The following is a 17,322-nucleotide window of genomic DNA, read 5'->3' as shown; positions in this document are numbered from 1 at the left end:
TTTGTCACGACATTTTCGAACTTTGTTCTGATTATATAGATTTATTAACTCTTGATGAAGATTGGACGATTATTCCTATAATATATTTCTAAAGAAGGAAACAAAAATAATGATTGCATAACTAAAATGGCTTTTAATAGAGAGAAACATTTGATATTATTTGAAGCTACTCCTAAAAAGATTTCATGTCTTAAGTTAATGTAATATTTTGTTTTCTTTTAAAAAAATACAACATTGAAATTAACATGAATAATAAATAAATATGAAAGAAATTATACCCAAAATCCAAGGATATTGGGCTGATTTACAAAAGCATGATGATTGAGCCTGGTTCTCCAATAGCTTTTGTAACAATTCTTCTTCACTGTTCGTCCCGCTTTGTTGTATTAGGGGTTAGATCAGGTTAACTTGAATGATTTTGGTTCTGATTAGATTTGCAATTAGATTGCACTAATAGGAGGAGCATGCATGTAACACCATGTAGTTGTTCGGATATAAATACTCTACAAGCAATACTTAACTGTTTAAGGTCTGAATCGACCCCTCAAAGAAAAACATTTTAAAAACTTATTCCAATAAGAGAGCTAGTATTCCATCAACAACCATCAACCCCAAACTTAACTAACCTAGAGATATAAACCTTAGGCTCTCAAAAAGTAAAATAACAACTACAGTTACTTCTGCCATTTTCACTTAGAGGTGGCATAGATTTAGTTATTTTGTAACTTAGTGAAGATGTTCTTTTAAAGAAACAAAAATCTTCAAGACTTGAATCTGAAGTAAACATTTTAACAATCTCTCTTTTGATGTAGACAACCAAGTTATTTGCAAGAAATTCGTCCTTCATCTTATTCCACAATCTTGTTTTAACAATTTTTATAGTTGAAAAAAGCCGCTCACTAATTGTTGTAGACACCGAAAGAATTAAAACAAATCTAATAAATTTGTCAAGAAGATAACAAACTTTTGATCTTCTTGTCTCTGTTAAAACGAGGCATAGTTGTGACAAGCAGAACAAATTTTGTAGCTTCACATCATTGTGCATGTCATATTCAAAACGCTTCAATTGAAATCTCAAATTCAACTTTCAAAATGATAATATTTTTGAGCTAAGTGTATTCTTCATTTGGTTTCAAAGCATGCAGTGCTTGCATGCTAAACCTATTATTTGGCTCTTGTTGAGAATAAGTAAATCTTTCAACTTCAATAATTTCAAGCACAAAACAACTTGCTTCAAACATTGTTATTAGACTGCATATAGAATAAAAATCAGAACCCCAACCGAGTATCTTTAGCTCATTTTAAAGTGTCAATTAAATTATAAACAAAATTATAAAATTTAGTTTTATTAATAATTTAATTTAATTTATAACATATGCTAAGAATTTTAAAAAAAATCTTTGAGGTTAATTTGATTGATTTAACTATACATATATATATTAATTAATTTTTTTTTTAAAAATTGTTGGGGGACCAAAGTTCTCCTGCTCATGAAACGTTTCGCCCTTTTAAGTGTCTCTTGATTTCTAAGAGATAGAGGTCATATCAAAGGTCGTCCAAGTGATACCATATTTACATTTATGATGACTATATCTTAAATTTCACAAGCTCAAGTAGTTTTATTCATATATTAAGAGGTGTTTTTAAATTCTCTTCAAAGTTTAAAATTTTTAAGGTAGTTGCTCGTGACATCTAAAGAGAAGGTAATACCTATACACATTTATCAACACAATGCTAATGAGACCAAAAGTTACCTATTAAAGTGAACTGGTAGAGAGTTTGCTCAAAATAAATGAACGAGGCCTATAATAAAACTAATTTATTTCTTTTGTGTTACTTAATTGATCAAGTGTGACAATTTAGTTTTTTTTTCTTTTTTGAACATTTATCTCATTAACTTCTTATCATATCTCCTCTTTCTAATACAATACTTAAAACTACTCATAACATCTCTCCAACTCTTAAATAAGAGGATAATGCATTTCAGCACATTCAAATCAATATCTTCTTACATTGACAACAATGTTGATGCATCGAGTTAAGACTCAATCAACTAATTTAATTTTTCTTTTAACTATATGGTTACTATAACTTTTTTTCATATATTAAATTTTCAATGCAAGTAGAAAAATAAATAATTTCATTAACACATCCTTTGCACTATCTATATTTTTTTTCTAAAATCTTTTTAAACAACATATTAAAATTTTAACAGCACTCACGTGTTCACTCACGTGGCACCCACGTATATTTCATAAAAATTAAAAATATTTTTAAATATTTTAAAATTCAAAAATTTTAAAAATCTATTAAAGATTTAAAAAATTTATCCATGTTAAAAGTTAATACACATAAACTATCATGTCATTATCATTAAAATTTTATAGGTACGAAAGAAAACAATTTAACTAAAATTGGTAAGTTGGTAGCCAAAGTAAAAGAAAAGAAATATTAAATCCAAAAATATACTTTAAATTAAATAAAATTAATTAATATATTTATTTTAAAAAATATTTGTCATGTTTCTATAAAACTTTAGACATTGGGGTTATGTTTTGTAATTGTTGCCGCCAAATAATTTTGATAAATTATGATTTTTTTTTCTTTAAACCAAACGAAGCCTCTGCTCAATATATGACCGTTGCCTCCAAAACTCTTAATGAAGTAACCCCTCTCACACCTTCCATTTCTGCCAAAAACCTCAAACATGGCGTCTCTTCAGAATTCCCAACTCATCACTCTCAACCCTTCTTCCATGGCGCCCTTTCCCTTCTATAAATTTAAATCCCCTAAATCAATTCTCATTAACAACCCAATTTCCCCATTCCCTCCAGAAAAAACCCAACAATGGACTCATCTTCATCTTCAATGAACCACACAATTTCCTTGGAAGAACTCAAGCTGTTCCACACCATAGACCGAGCCATCTTCTCCAGGCTTGTTTTGAACCTTCAACGCCAACCCTTCGAGTCAATGCACGTCATGGCTCTATTCCTTTGGCTCGAAAACTATAGTTGTACCCCTGGTCTGAACCTTGTTTACAATATCCAACCCTGGTCTGATCCACTCATCAATGCATTAGCCGATGAAGCTGTCCAATGCTTGATTTGTTTAAACACCGACGAGTTCCCTTTCAGTCATTTCCATGACGATAAATGTACAATCCCGTTGATTCGAAAGTTAACCGGCAACGAAATTTCTCTCCGTTTCTTTCACGAAAATCGTGTCGAGATTGTTTGTAGGATCACTCAACTTGTTCGCCACATTTGTTTAAGAGCCTTCGATGATATAATGAAATTGATTCATGATCCATTGATTATGCCTGTTTATAGTGAGAAGAAGATGGGAAATCAGCAAAATTTGAAGCCAAATTTGGGTTTTCTCATTGGAGCTCAAAGGAGCAATGAAATGGAGGATCTCTGGAAAGGTATACATAATATTAACATTAAAAGCTTGGAAGAGAATAATGGTAAGAAGAAAGAAAATAAAGAAGTTGAAGCAGATGATAGAACTGTTTTCTTAACATTCTCTAAAGGGTACTCTGTTTCTGAGGCTGAAGTGAGAGACTTCTTCACCAGGTGTTTATACATGTGTTTATTTTTTTTTTCCTTAATTATATATGAAATAGAATTTATTTAGTTTTGATAGTGATAATGTGATGTTGGTGTAATAGGAAATTTGGGAAAATTTTTGAAGGAATTGAGATGCAAGAAGTGGTTGAAGGGGAGCAGCCATTATATGCAAAGTTGGTAGTGAACTATGGTTCAGACATTGAAATGATACTGAATGGGAAGCAGAAAGCTAAGTTCTCAATCAATGGAAAGCATGTTTGGGCTCGTAAGTATGTGCGTAAGAACCATAAGTCATCGCCTTCAAAGGTGGAATCCCATTATCTTCAATGAAAGTTGGTCCTATTCTTTGGATGCTCACCATTCAAAGATCAGTTTTGTTATACAGTATTGTTGTTTTAAAACTATAATATAATTTTTAATGAAGATGTATTAATTTGAACCAAAATATTGTAGTGAAGTTGCACCTTATTTATAATAGTATGTCAATATTTTTGTAAATTAAAGGATTTGCCTTTACTACATTTATTTGTTAGACCAATTGTTTTCTTATTGTGATAAAAGTGTTTTTAGTGGTAGAAGAAAATACACAACACATTAAAAAAAAAAATTGATTTGCACAGAAGAAATCAAGGTTCGCATATTAATTAAGTAGAGGTTCGCATATTTTACCTTAGCCTATGCATAGGAGTTTAAATGTAGTATGTCAAACTACTCACTGAGTTTTTATAAACTTACACACTCTTTTATAATATTGCAGTGATATAGTGTGCAAGTGATCCATAACGATGCTACACCAAAGTATGTTGTTGTGTTCCCAAACCCAATAAGAAAAGCAATGTGGGGCTAAATTATGAGATTTAAAATTAGACTTAGTTACAATTGTCGAGTTGTAATTGGACGCTATAGACTATTTAATTGGTTTAATTTGGAAGTTTTACTAGTGCTTTAGATAGATAATTGAATGATAGATTATGATTACTTGATGAATGTTTTGATTAATAGCTTGACTAATTCGTAAGTGCAGGTGGAAGAGTCGCTAGTCATCGAGGTAAGCCTTAGATGTTTTGTGTGATTTGGATACAAACATGTGCCTGGTATGCATGAGATATAACATAGAATTTGGTTAAGTCATGTCAACTGTTAAATGTCTGCTAACTAATTAATTAATAATATTATGGGGTTGTACGAGATGCTTTAATAAATTTTTCAAAATAAGACTTATACCCTACTACATGCATGTATATTTGATTAAATTATTAACTTTTTTTTTGTTAAATTTATTAATGTTACATTGTAACGAAATAATCTTCACGATGTTAATAGTTGGACCTAAATTATCCAAAAAATAGATGGACTAAACTCCTAAAATTAAAAATATGAAGACTAAATTTCAAATTTGAGAAGAGTATTAGGTGCTTATAGCATATTTTAACATTGTTTTTAATATAAAGCTAAAAGATTAGAGGTTAAAACCAGATTCAGTTAATGGGGCAATTGAATGCCAAGGTTTCACTTCAGCATTAAAAGGAAAATAATATGAAATGATGAACAGTTCCTTAAATCCATCAATGTTCTTAATACCAAGATCAAAATTTAACTATTTACTAAATTCAGAAAAAAAAAGAAACTCAGATTTTGTTTTCTGAAAAAAGGAAAATGAAAGTCAAAATATATATGAAAGTCAAATATGTATGAACCCTTATCATTTACAACAAACTAGATGGTCATGTAATTAATCTAATCGTTACAAGCAAAAAGCTAACTAGAGAAAGTAAATGTACATCACAGTCACCTTTGCTCGGAAACCGCTTTCTCACTAATGTCTCTTTATGAATTGCAATTACTACAAATATCGATGTGAAAAATTACTAACCCCTGTCCAAGGGTGTCATAGCGACCGCTTGATGAGGTCGTAAAGGGATATAACGATTTCGGCGCTTATCAACACGATGATGAGCCACTCCAGAAAATCTGATTTCCTGTTTTGAAGAATTTCTTGAAGAAACCGAATGTTGTGCTGCAAAGGCAAAGAGAAAAGGATGTCACATGTTAGAGAACTTGGAAGCTATGTAATCTACAATATTTCATACGATTTTACCATAAATGATCATTTATGACGACTTCGTTTTCATGCATATATGTTTATGTATATACATTATACGGTTTTACCATAAAAGAATATCATTTATGTATATACATTATATAAGTGTAAGAGAGTAAGAGAGAAATATCATACCTCAACAAACTTCAACTTAAAATCAAGACTTGCAAATCTTTGAGTTAATTCAAATTCGTCTCGTAGAAATTCCCATATTATGGCATATTTGGCATCTTTCCAAGCGATATCCGATCTGTTAGAACCAAGAAAAACACATGAGCTAAATTGTAACACTCCAAGAGATACATTCCTATTGGTACTTTTGTCCCACTATTAGATGAACCCAGAATATCATGGATTATTACAAATTAATTTGGAAATAGTAGCCCTATACAAAGTTCTATGGTCATAATACATATTGGGGGTCGATTACCTTCTGAATAACGGGCTGTAAAAAGTTACCTCTCAAAAAGTCCGAGCTTAAGAATTACATCAGCAAGATTAGAGTTTGCCTTTCCAACTATCTGAAAAAGTTTTTTGCTGTCCATGGTAAATGTTCCTGTTTTTTCCATCCCACGATTTATGTCGGTAAACTCTGCAACCATCCCGTCAACCTAAGGAAGAAGTATTGATTGTCATTATCAAGCTAAATACTTCAAAAATAGAGGTTGACAATATAGTACTACACACCTGGCGCACATAGTAGTCAAGAGCAATACTTTGACCAAGAACACTCCCAATGGTACGGATTCCATCAATATTCAAGAACTGCAACATAATGTAATCCAACCCAGCTTGCATCCATGTGTTTAGAGTAGGCATCTCTATTACCTCATACTCTGCAAGTTTGAAACACAATAAAAAAAACAAAAACTCTATTGCAACAGATCTAGCTCTAACAACAAGGTCATAATGCAGAAAAATTATTATGATTAACCCAAATATGTTCAGAAAAAAATGTTTCATCAAAAACAGAATGATAAAATATAGCATCAAGTGAATGAAAATCTTTACCAAGAAGAAATACACGGAAAATGACATTCCCACCAAAACCCATTTCACATGCCCTTGTATATGTAATTATGTGCATATGGTAACATATATATGAGAAACCACAACATACCTAGAGAATGTAAGTGTGGGGCATGCATAAGCAAGAGAGAAAGGAACTGGCAAGAAATCTGGTTAATAGAAAATTAAAAATAAAATATAGTTGAGGAAAATACATGAGGGCAATAGACAAAAGATAATTAAGCCATTGATTTTCCACGACTTCAAATCAATCCTTCACAGGAAGAGGGTATGGAGATAGATGGCGAAAGGAATTTGTATTACCGTGCTAAATAAAAAAGAAAGGACATGGCCAACCAAGGAACTCATTTGCATGATGACCACATTAATTATCCTATGTATATGTACTGGTTTTTAATGGTCGTCGGTCTCTATTCCCAGCTACTTCAAATTACGCGTAATTGTAAAATAGTGATAAATAAGAATTTACAAACTCACCATCCTTTCTCATTTCAGGAAGCAATCCTGATGCATGTTTTTCAACAATTTTAAGATACTGATCCACATCACATTCATGAACGTTAAACAAAACAATGGAACCATACTGGAATACCACCATGAAACAGCAATCGCTTCCACTTGTGAAAACACCAGGACCCTGAAATAAGGAACTTATCAATTCAAGAACACACTTTACTTGATTACTCATACATGAACAATCCAGAAACAAACACATACACACATGTATATGAAAAGAGACCAGAGAATACTAAGATGCGTCATTTAAATGTTAGAGACATTGCTTTCTAGAAAACATAGCCAGGAGTATGGGAATGCTCATACGATGATGGCAAATCTCACATCTATACAGAAATTTCATAAAAAAATTTAAAATCTGTCGAGAAACATTTTCACATATGGCTGTTTATAGGATGAAAACCATATATTTGTACACGTTCCTCTTGTTGTCATTTTGTAATTTAAGCTCTAAAAGAAACTCAGAAGGCTTAGAGATAAATGCCACTTGAATCCAAAAGGAGATAGAGAGCAAACAAGCTGCAAATGTATAAACAACAATATGACACATCTTAAAATTAAATCTGGATTATAGCAAGCATTATTAAGTTTTGCACACCAGGTGAGACAAGGAAGTTCCTTATTCTTCAACTTTTCCAATATTTCTTAAGAGGAATGATATTCGTAACTAAAAGTTTTCGGTTTTACTTGCAATATCTCAAATACGTCATCCCTAGAAGAAAAACAGAGAAAGCTTTTCATCAACTTTCTCCATACTGAAAACAACAGAATCCTAATCCGTCCTAAACACCTGATACATAAACAGTTAAACCCTTTTAAATAAAAAGGCAGTCGCAACAATACATAGCAGAACCAAGTTCCTCCCTACATTGTTTTCGAGAAACCCTCAAAAAACCCTAACTTTAAGTAAGTGCTGAAACTCAAGAAGCATAATCTCATTTCAAGGGTTCATTGTTGGTTCATAGGCAGTTACCACCAATTCAAACTCACTATCTTTTCCTCTATAAAATAGCTAATTTTTTTACCCTGATTGTCACAGTTATGTGAAATAAAATAAATGAATAAATTTAGCTTCAAAAAAATATTTTACACAAGAAACAAACACTATCAGTGATTAGAAAGCATTTCAAAATATATATATCATCATACAAAATTGTAATTGATTAGAGTAACCGATCTTAGCAATAAATGTTAAAAATTAACTTACAGAGGAACTAGAAAGATCTCCAAACTTAAGAACTACATAATTAGTCATTCGTGATGTCGGCGGTATAAAATTCTGCTTGTTCTGCTCCACCAATCCTCTTAAATCCACACTACACCCAAAAAAAAAAAAACAAATTGAAGTGTATAATAAGTAAATAAACTTAGGGTTTAATATCAGAATTCAGAAGTTCGACCAGCATAAAAAAGGAGCTTTCGAGAACAAAATGATTCTAATCATTTTCCATTAAAAAACCAACAATTAATTGAAAAAAAAAACAATTGAATTAACAAAAACCTGGTGGAGAAAAAATAAGCTCGAACTGGAATAGAGCGTTTAGTGCCTTCTTCCAACGTTCCATCATCGCCGTTTTTGTCTTCAACACCATCTCCGACTTCCGAGCAGGAAACGGCGTCGTTCCAATCGACCACCATTTCCGGTTGCGGAGTAGGGAACGAGGAAATGCACCTGACGGCGATACTTCGGGTAGCGTTGCAGCAACCTCTGTTGAATGTCCATAAGATGATGGAGGAGGGATATGACGTGGCGGCGGATCGTAGGGTTTTAGCGGGAGCGAAGAAGAAAGAGGAGGGTTGGGGTTTAGGGAGAGGTGAAGAGAGAGAGAGAATGGAAGAGTAAGGCAGCGTTTGGGTACTGGTTGTACGGACGGAGAAAGAAGGGAGTTGGCGAATGGAACGCCACATTGCTTTTTTTGTGCTTAGACGAACAGGGACTTGCTCCTTTGCCTTTGCACATTTTATATACCTACGTAGGCGTTGTTTATAAACATTTTTAATAATATTTACATATTTAACATCTCTCATTTTAGTATGGTTAAACCGATTTAATTAGATGTAAAATCAAATTTTTAAATGAAAATCGAAATTAATTAAATTTTTAATCGAAAGTAAATTCTTGAAATATATTTTTCCAGTGAAATCTCTAAAGGGTTGTTAAATGATAATATGATAGCTTTTGTAGAAAAAATGATGACATGATGTTTGACGTGAAAAATTTACCCATGGTATAATTTCCATTTACATCCTTCTACCTTATTCAATTGAACGGTAATTAATTGTCATTTCAGTCCCTCAACTATTTTTACCATTAGCTACTCCATTTCAAGGTATTTAGTTTAAGCGTAAATATTCTAGAGTTACTATCCATGCTTTAGAATAGTGTCGTTATCAAATTCCGCGAGTTTTGGGGATGTTACAGTTCTCCTCCTCTTGAGAAACTTCATCCCTAAAATCTACTTAAATTAAATAATTGAAGATATTATGTCACATTACTTCTATACTCTCCTAAGTGATTTTCTCGACATTATGATTTGTCCATAAAACTTTTACCCAATAAGTCTTTTTGTTTCTCAATTCATTGATTTCTCGAGCTAAGGTCTTTATCAGTTCCTCCTCGTATGTCTAATCTAATTAAACTTCAACCGTATCAAAAGTGATTACATAAAAAGTATTAAACCTATATATTCTCAATATTGAAACAAGAAAAACATTGTGAATTTTTTCTAACTCTAATAATAGAGCTAATTTGTAGGTTAGGCCAATACATTCAAGGATCTCATACGCACCAATAAGCCTCGACTTAGCTTGTTGTTTCCACTAAATTTAAACCTTCTTCCACAGTAACACTTTCAAAAATACTTTTTTCACCAACATTATATTCGATATCCCTTTTTTAAACGCATCATATGAGTTTTGTTTATCAGAAGCAATTTTCAATAATTCCTTATCAACTTCACCTTTACTTTGGTTTCTTGAATCAGGTCCGGTCCTATTAGCTTATCCTCACCAAGCTTAGTCCAACATAATAAAGTTCTACTTTGTACCGTAACAAGAAACTATCATATTAAAGAAACCTTTTGAAAGTGCCTTGCCTTCAATCTTTCTTCATTTTTTTTTTCTTCTCCAATATTGTTTATAAGTGATTGTATTATTTTATAATAGTAAAAATAAGATCTAATATAAAATTTAATAAATCAATATCTGTTATGTCGATCATCAAAAATAAATTAAGAATAATATTATATGCGAAAGAGTATCTAAATCTATTGTTTGAGATCACCCAGAAAGTTTTGATCTTCCAAGTAAATAGTTTTTCTCCTAGTATATCTCTCTGATGGGGATGAAAAAGAAATACGAGATAACCCTAGTTCTTGGGACCACTACCTCTTTAAATAACTTATTATTAAATCAATTTTGGGTATTTATAATTTGACCCCTCATCAAATTATAAATACAACTTATGGTATCTACACATTATTTCTATGACACTTTAATACCTATAACACTTATAACATAATTGGTCACTTAATTTTGTATCACACTTTATAATAGCATTATGCATTATACATATGCGTCCATAATTGAGGATTTTAATCCAACACATCAATCAGTAAAAGAGAATCCCTCACTTTATTTAATAATTGCAACCCAATTTGTAAATTAGTTTTATTTTATTAATATTATATAAATATAAACTTAGTAAATAGCACTACCACCAACTTAATATTTCACATTGCCCAACCATAGTGCTGGTGTTGAAAATTTACGAAAGTAAAATTTAGTAAAATTTATAGAATTGTTAAAAAAAACTCAAATTTGAAGCTTTTACATAATTTAAATTTATTAAATTTGGAATTTATTTTATGTAGTTTTATTTCTAAGAATTTAGTCTTTTATTTTTAGATTTAATTTAAGTTTAATTGTGAACATTGTTAATTTCTTTTTTTTTTTTGTTAAATTTGTTAGTGGTGAAATTTTGAAATAAAACTAATACTCACTTCGTAGTAATGTAACTAAAAAATAACGTTGTAATAAAAATGAATTCAATAAAATAATTTTAACAGTGTTAATAGTTTGACTTGAATTTTAAAATCTAAAAGTAGATAACTAAATTTTTAGAAATAAACGTATAGGACTAAATTTCAAAATTCTGAAGAGCTCATTGTATACTACCCGTAATTATATTTTATGATTTCTAGCGAATGAACTGTTTTTCAACCAGCAAAGTGGCTGTAGTTTAGTGGTTAGAATTCTACGTTGTGGCCGTAGAGACCTGGGCTCGAATCCCAGCAGCCACAATTAGCGACCATTTTTTGGTCATTTTGGTTCTGTGGTGTGCAACGATTAGATTTAATTAATTAAACTCAATTCCTAAAATATTAATTTAATCGTATAAAAGTCTACGAAATGATATAAAATTAAGAATAATAATTTATTTGGTCCTTCAATTTTATAAAAAATTATTTTAATTTTACATTAAATTCAAAATGGATGAAAAAGTTGACATTTGTTAACTTTGATAATGTGACATTTATATATATGTCACGTTAGCAATTAATTATTTTAAATATTAAAAATTCATTTAATTTTTTATTTATAAAATTTGTAAATATAAAAAATTAATTAATTGCTAGCGTGACATAAATTGTCATGTGGATGCCACATCAGTAAAGTTAACGTCCGTTAACTTTTCCATCTATATTAGGGTAATTTGATAAGCAACACAAGTTAAAAAGCTAAAAGAGGCGAAAAATTAAATAAAAAACTAAAATAACTGTTTTTATAAAGTTGGAGAGCTAAATAAGTCATGATACCATAAAATTATATTAGTTTTATATTCGTATAAGTAGATTCCCACTATTGAATCAATCAAATATATTTATCATATCGATCTAAAATATTGTATATATTAATTTTTATTGAATGATCGAAAAGTTTTTTACATAAAATAATTAGTTAGCAAATTTTAATTTACATCAAATTTGACATGCATGATCTATATAAATAGAATAAAAATATGACAATTGGATCGTTGAAATATTAATCTAACAAAAATATACTGAAATGGTGTAAAATTATTGGTGTAAATGCTGGATCCTTTATTTGTCTATCTATCTATATATACACACACACTTATATATAATGTGTTATCATAACTTGACACCAATTCAGTCTACGAGATTACTTAAAAGTATTTTTGTAATAAAGGAATGTAAGGTCTAAGGAATGTACCCGAGCCTTCAATTACTAGTTAGTTTTTTTTTTATAAATATAATTTGAATATTACTTTTATATATAAAGTGTTTGATTGAGTTTGTGTCACCCTTAATCGGGTCTTGACTCAGTTGTGAAATTACTAAAATTACGTCCTTTTTATAAATGAACAAATATTATTTTGAGGGTATTTAAGTCTTTTTATATTTTGATAAATCTAGAAAAGTACATATTGATAACGAGAATCATGAGATTTGAACCCATGTTATTATAGTTTGGCTTAATTATACAGTTGGCCCTAGCTAAATTAGATTTTAATGATCTGTCACCTTTTAATTGGTTGAAAGGATTTTTATTATCAAATGTCACAGTAAGGGGTTGTGAAAATAAAATTTAAATATTTAACTCGACCAAAAAATAATTTAAGTACTTAATTCAAACAAATGACATAATTTGAGGGCCAACTATTGAATTAAAACTTATAGTTTTCATGTCATGTTAGTCAAAGAAATTACCATCATAGTCTCATTAAAAACTAAAAATTGGTACACCTACTCTACGTTTGGAAAAGATTATATATGATGAAGTAAAAAATTATAAAAATTATAAAAATTAAGATATAAAAGTTATGTTGGTTGCCTGATGGCTCGGGTTTATATCCTTAGTCTGTTTGTTGTCTTAAAGCTTTTATTCATTAATGGATTTCATTTTTTTCTCAAAAAAAAGTTATGTTGGTTTTTGATTGAATCTCAGTTTGATTGGCATCGATATTATTGTCAGTGCAGAAAGACGTGGATTCGAGCGTGCTTACGTGCATTAATCCTCTTATTTAAGGGATGAAATGTGATTATAGATAGTTCTAAATATTGTATAAAAGAAGTTAAATTAATTAAAAAACAAGTGATTATTAGTATATATAAGATATAACCGAGTAAGAGATTTTGAGGTCAATTGACCCCACAAATTTTAATAAACTACTTTATAAAAAATTGATATAAATAGTAAATTTACCCAGAAAATTGAGAAAAAAATACTTATAAAATAAATTATGTTACATAAAAAATTAATTTATCTCTATATACTAAAACCTAAAAATCATTAATATTTTTATTTACTTTTGACATTCATTACTTTTCTTGTAAATTTTTGTTATTCACGTTCTCTCATAATTGTTGTTAGTGTACTTGTTGTATTATATTTTTAAATTTATTTTATATAAAAATAATAATATAAAAAAATTAATGTGGATTAGACTCGAGTTTTGACATTTTTATCTAAATCGACTCATGATCACCTCTGCACCCAACCCACCATGGGTTATTAGTTGAATTTAGAAAGAGAGAGCGATTACTCCATACTTTGTTACGTAAACGTGATTTCTCTTGATTTCACTTATATTCAAGATTTTACTATTTTCTCTTTCTATTCTTCATTTTCACATCACCAACATTGTGTTCAATATCCTTTCTTTTAAGATTAATATATGCTTTTTATCTATCTAAAATAGTTCTCGATCAATTTCACATTTTTTTTGATTTCTTGATTTAAGTCGAGTCCACTTTCTTATTATTTAAGTTGGTTTACTGGAGAACTACTTTGTAAAACTAGTATACTAAAGAAACCCTTTCGAAAGTGCCTCGTCTTCAATCTTTCATCAGTTCTTTTTCTTTCTCCAAATTTGTTTATGATTTATTACATTAGTCGATCCTTACAAACGTCTCTTTTATCGGACAGAAAAGAAATGAGTTATGGTCTTCTATAGTTTACAAACTACAGATGCGGTGGCTGTAGTTTAGTGGTAAGAATTCTACGTTGTGGCCGTAGAGACCTGGGCTCGAATCCCAGCAGCCACATGCTATGCCTTCTTTTGTTTATTTTTGACACATATATACATTTATATGAATTATGATGAATATATATTATTTTATATGTTTGTGATATTTTTCAGTTAATATTTTTTATAATTTAATTCTATTTTGCCAAGCACAATGTCATAGATATTATTTTAAACCAACATAATAGATATTCAAGAATATAGATTATAATATATTAATATAAAATATACTTTTACTATAAAATGAACAGTAATTTAAAAACCAAAAATAGAGTATTATCTAATTTGGTAGGTTTAATTGAATAGATAAAATAATATTTTTATTTAAAATTAAATTTATTTCTTTAATTCCACATAATTAAATCTTATATATTATATATAATATTTAAAACTGAAGCTTCTCAATTCTCATAAAAGATGAATATATTTATGCGGAGTCCTAGAATTTTGACACATGGATAGCTTAAATCTTTATGGTTGAATCGGACCGATTGTACTAGAAATCGTAACAGCATCAATTTGAAGAAAGACATTGGATAGGTTAATTCAAGAAAAAAATTCAGTTGAACCAATATTTTTATTTTTATGATTTTTTTATAATTTATTTAATTGAACTGAATAAACCGATCAAACAGATTGGATTGACGAGTTGATACGCTACCCTATTTGATTACCAATCCAATTTTTAAAAGCATTGTAAATTTTCACTTGAGTACTAAATCTTTAGTAAAAAAAAAAAAAAAGATGTGGTCTATTTAAAGAAAGAACAATAGGCTTTTACAAGCCCGTCTCCACAGCATAATTAATGCTTTATCACTAATGCTCCATGCAAAGAACAAATAAGCCCTGGGGTCCGATCTAAGGAGCTGACACGGGCCCAATCTACTCTAAAATGATTTTTTTATTTAAATTTTTATAATTTATAAAATTTAAAATTAATAATAGTAAAATTATACTTTGACCCTTTTAAAATGCTAAAATTTGATTTAATATTCTATAATTATAAATATATACACTATTAAAATGATAAAATTATATTTTTACTATCATAAAAATATATAATTTAATTCTGACTTCACCCTGAAAATAGGGTGGAAGTGAGCATCCTTGACGGATACTTCTAATAGACTTAAAAGGTGTTGTGGATTTGCTATTCCATAAGGTTCTCATGGAAGCAAACTCTCGTTTATTGATCTGTGACTTTTATCTTTTTCGAAAAAAAATTTCACGTAAAGTTTATGTTCGATCTTCTCTACCTTTTCTATTTCATTATTTCTACAAATCGATGCTCTAACAAAATCACAGGACGAAACATTTATGAGAAGGATGGTTATAAACCTTTAGATTTCTAAAGAGCAGTTAGTTCTTCATTTATAATTAATGGAAGATGTAGGAAACATTGTCTTGATATTTTAATTTTCTTTTAATATTTTTAGTTTGTTTTTTTATTTGATTATATTAATATATTTAAAATGTGACCCTAGAATCTTATTCTCTAAGCAGATTTGTCAGTCCCAAAAAGGATATACATTAAAAAAGACTCAGAAAGAGAGAAAATAGTTGCAGAAAGAGAAGCTCACAAGCCTCACATGGATGAGCTGATACCAGAGTTTCTGTTTAACAAAACATACTTTCTTTTTTCAAGGCTTTCATAAGTTTTTGTTTTTGTTTGCTTTAATACTTGATTCCCAATTTCTTAAAAAGTAATTAATTATTATTTGTATTTGAACTATCTATATTGATAATTTAGACAAAACTTTAATTATTGTTTATATATATTTTTTATAAATTTGTAATTTTTAATTCTTTTATTTTTTGTAAATTTTTATTTTTATTAATTTATATATTATATATTACAATTTTTATATATTTTTCAAAATATTATAAGCTTTTTATATATTTTGAAATGTTGATAACTTAAAATTAATATTTTATAAAATTTAAAATATATGAAATTACTAAAAAAATTCATCTAGAATAAATTTAGACAAACGAGCTCCTAGATTCATATGTATTTTAAAACCATTTTATTCGAGTTCGTTCTTGATATGAAAAAATATTATACTTTTTTATTAATTTATTTATTTTTAATTTTTTAATTTATGTATATCACATGGCATATTGAAAAGTTTTCATGTGTCGTCACTAGATTAACTATTAATGCTACATCAATATAAACTGAAGAAGTTAGTTTAAGTACCCATCTGAGCGATAAAATATAAGTCCAAATACTGATTAGATCAAAAATGAAATAGATTATCTTAAGGAAGAAGATAAGGTTCAACCTATAGGTCTTCTTACTGTAAATCTTTATTCTACTTAAAAACTCATTTTTCTCCTATTAGGTCTATAAAAACTTTGATTCATAGCACCTCCAAGCAAGAAAAAAAGTACATTCAAGCCTCCAAATATTGATGCTCCTTGGATACTATGCTAGGCCTATCAACAAATTCTTCAAGCACTTCATGAATATAAAGTCAATATTCCAAATCCCACTGAATGGTCCCAAGCGTATCCAACGTCCCATAGCCAAGTCAAGATGGAAAGAATAAGACTTCATAATAGCTCAATTCAAGAAGATAAGTATGAAGATGAGGATACGTGTAGAGATAACTATAGTGGAAGCTCTATGGACAGTGCACAGCTTCCTCATTCCAATGCCAACAGTTAAAGCACTTTGAAGAATCCACTTTTGTTTTATTGCTTTTCCTTAATAAGTCACGAGTGTGTACTATTAAGAATCTTTACTTTTGCTTTTTAAGATATGAGTGTGTACTGTATTGATGCATTATTAGTCTGTACAACTATGTTTGTCGGTTTCTATCTCCTTTATCTATAAAAGAAGATGTATTTCACCTTGTAAGATTATCGAGTTTTTATCTAATAAGATATCAGTGTATTTTAGATCCAGAGCTTTCTAAATTCTCTTGCTTTCTCTCTGGATTTCCTTTTAGACAAGGTTGAGCTTATAAGTTAACTATTAGTTTTGATAGAGTATGCCCTTTGCTTGCCATATATATGGATCCTGCACATCAGAATTATAAAACCCTAAT

The 17,322-nt window shown here is 29.4% G+C and overlaps 2 protein-coding genes and 2 non-coding genes across 4 annotated transcripts; 3 read left to right on the top strand and 1 right to left on the bottom strand.

Moving 5' to 3' along the window:
- The first annotated feature begins 2,694 nt into the window (after positions 1 to 2,694).
- LOC108462395 (uncharacterized) lies at positions 2,695 to 4,017 on the top strand. The gene is made up of 2 exons (XM_017762342.2): positions 2,695 to 3,578; positions 3,674 to 4,017. Exons 1-2 carry the CDS (start codon positions 2,848 to 2,850, stop codon positions 3,900 to 3,902), a joined length of 960 nt encoding a protein of 319 aa, XP_017617831.1. The 5' UTR covers positions 2,695 to 2,847; the 3' UTR covers positions 3,903 to 4,017.
- Positions 4,018 to 5,205: 1,188 nt separating this feature from the next.
- On the bottom strand, positions 5,206 to 9,210 carry LOC108461562 (protein RETARDED ROOT GROWTH-LIKE). The gene is made up of 7 exons (XM_017761433.2): positions 8,720 to 9,210; positions 8,426 to 8,534; positions 7,180 to 7,339; positions 6,361 to 6,509; positions 6,133 to 6,284; positions 5,809 to 5,923; positions 5,206 to 5,589 (listed from the first exon to the last, which is right to left on the bottom strand). The coding sequence occupies exons 1-7, from the start codon at positions 9,124 to 9,126 to the stop codon at positions 5,461 to 5,463; spliced, it is 1,221 nt and encodes a 406-aa protein (XP_017616922.1). The 5' UTR covers positions 9,127 to 9,210; the 3' UTR covers positions 5,206 to 5,460.
- Positions 9,211 to 11,447: 2,237 nt separating this feature from the next.
- TRNAH-GUG (transfer RNA histidin (anticodon GUG)) lies at positions 11,448 to 11,519 on the top strand. Its single transcript has one exon. It is a non-coding gene; the product is annotated as a tRNA-His (tRNA).
- Positions 11,520 to 14,216: 2,697 nt separating this feature from the next.
- TRNAH-GUG (transfer RNA histidin (anticodon GUG)) lies at positions 14,217 to 14,288 on the top strand. The gene has a single exon. It is a non-coding gene; the product is annotated as a tRNA-His (tRNA).
- The last annotated feature ends 3,034 nt before the right edge of the window (positions 14,289 to 17,322 follow it).

This window comes from Gossypium arboreum, chromosome 13 (assembly GCF_025698485.1).
Source record: "Gossypium arboreum isolate Shixiya-1 chromosome 13, ASM2569848v2, whole genome shotgun sequence".
Classification (NCBI taxonomy): Eukaryota; Viridiplantae; Streptophyta; class Magnoliopsida; order Malvales; family Malvaceae; genus Gossypium; species Gossypium arboreum.
This window is presented reverse-complemented; position numbering and strand designations above follow the sequence as displayed.

Excerpts from the sequence above, each read along its gene's own strand:
- LOC108461562 (XM_017761433.2), bottom strand. The coding sequence starts at position 9,126 with ATGTGGCGTTCCATTCGCCAACTCCCTTCTTTCTCCGTCCGTACAACC. Across the intron at positions 6,510-7,179 it reads TCCTGAAATGAGAAAGGATG|AGTATGAGGTAATAGAGATG; the intron begins GTGAGTTTGTAA and ends TCAAACTTGCAG. Across the intron at positions 6,285-6,360 it reads TTGACTACTATGTGCGCCAG|GTTGACGGGATGGTTGCAGA; the intron begins GTGTGTAGTACT and ends CTTCTTCCTTAG.
- LOC108462395 (XM_017762342.2), top strand. The coding sequence starts at position 2,848 with ATGGACTCATCTTCATCTTCAATGAACCACACAATTTCCTTGGAAGAA. Across the intron at positions 3,579-3,673 it reads GTGAGAGACTTCTTCACCAG|GAAATTTGGGAAAATTTTTG; the intron begins GTGTTTATACAT and ends TTGGTGTAATAG.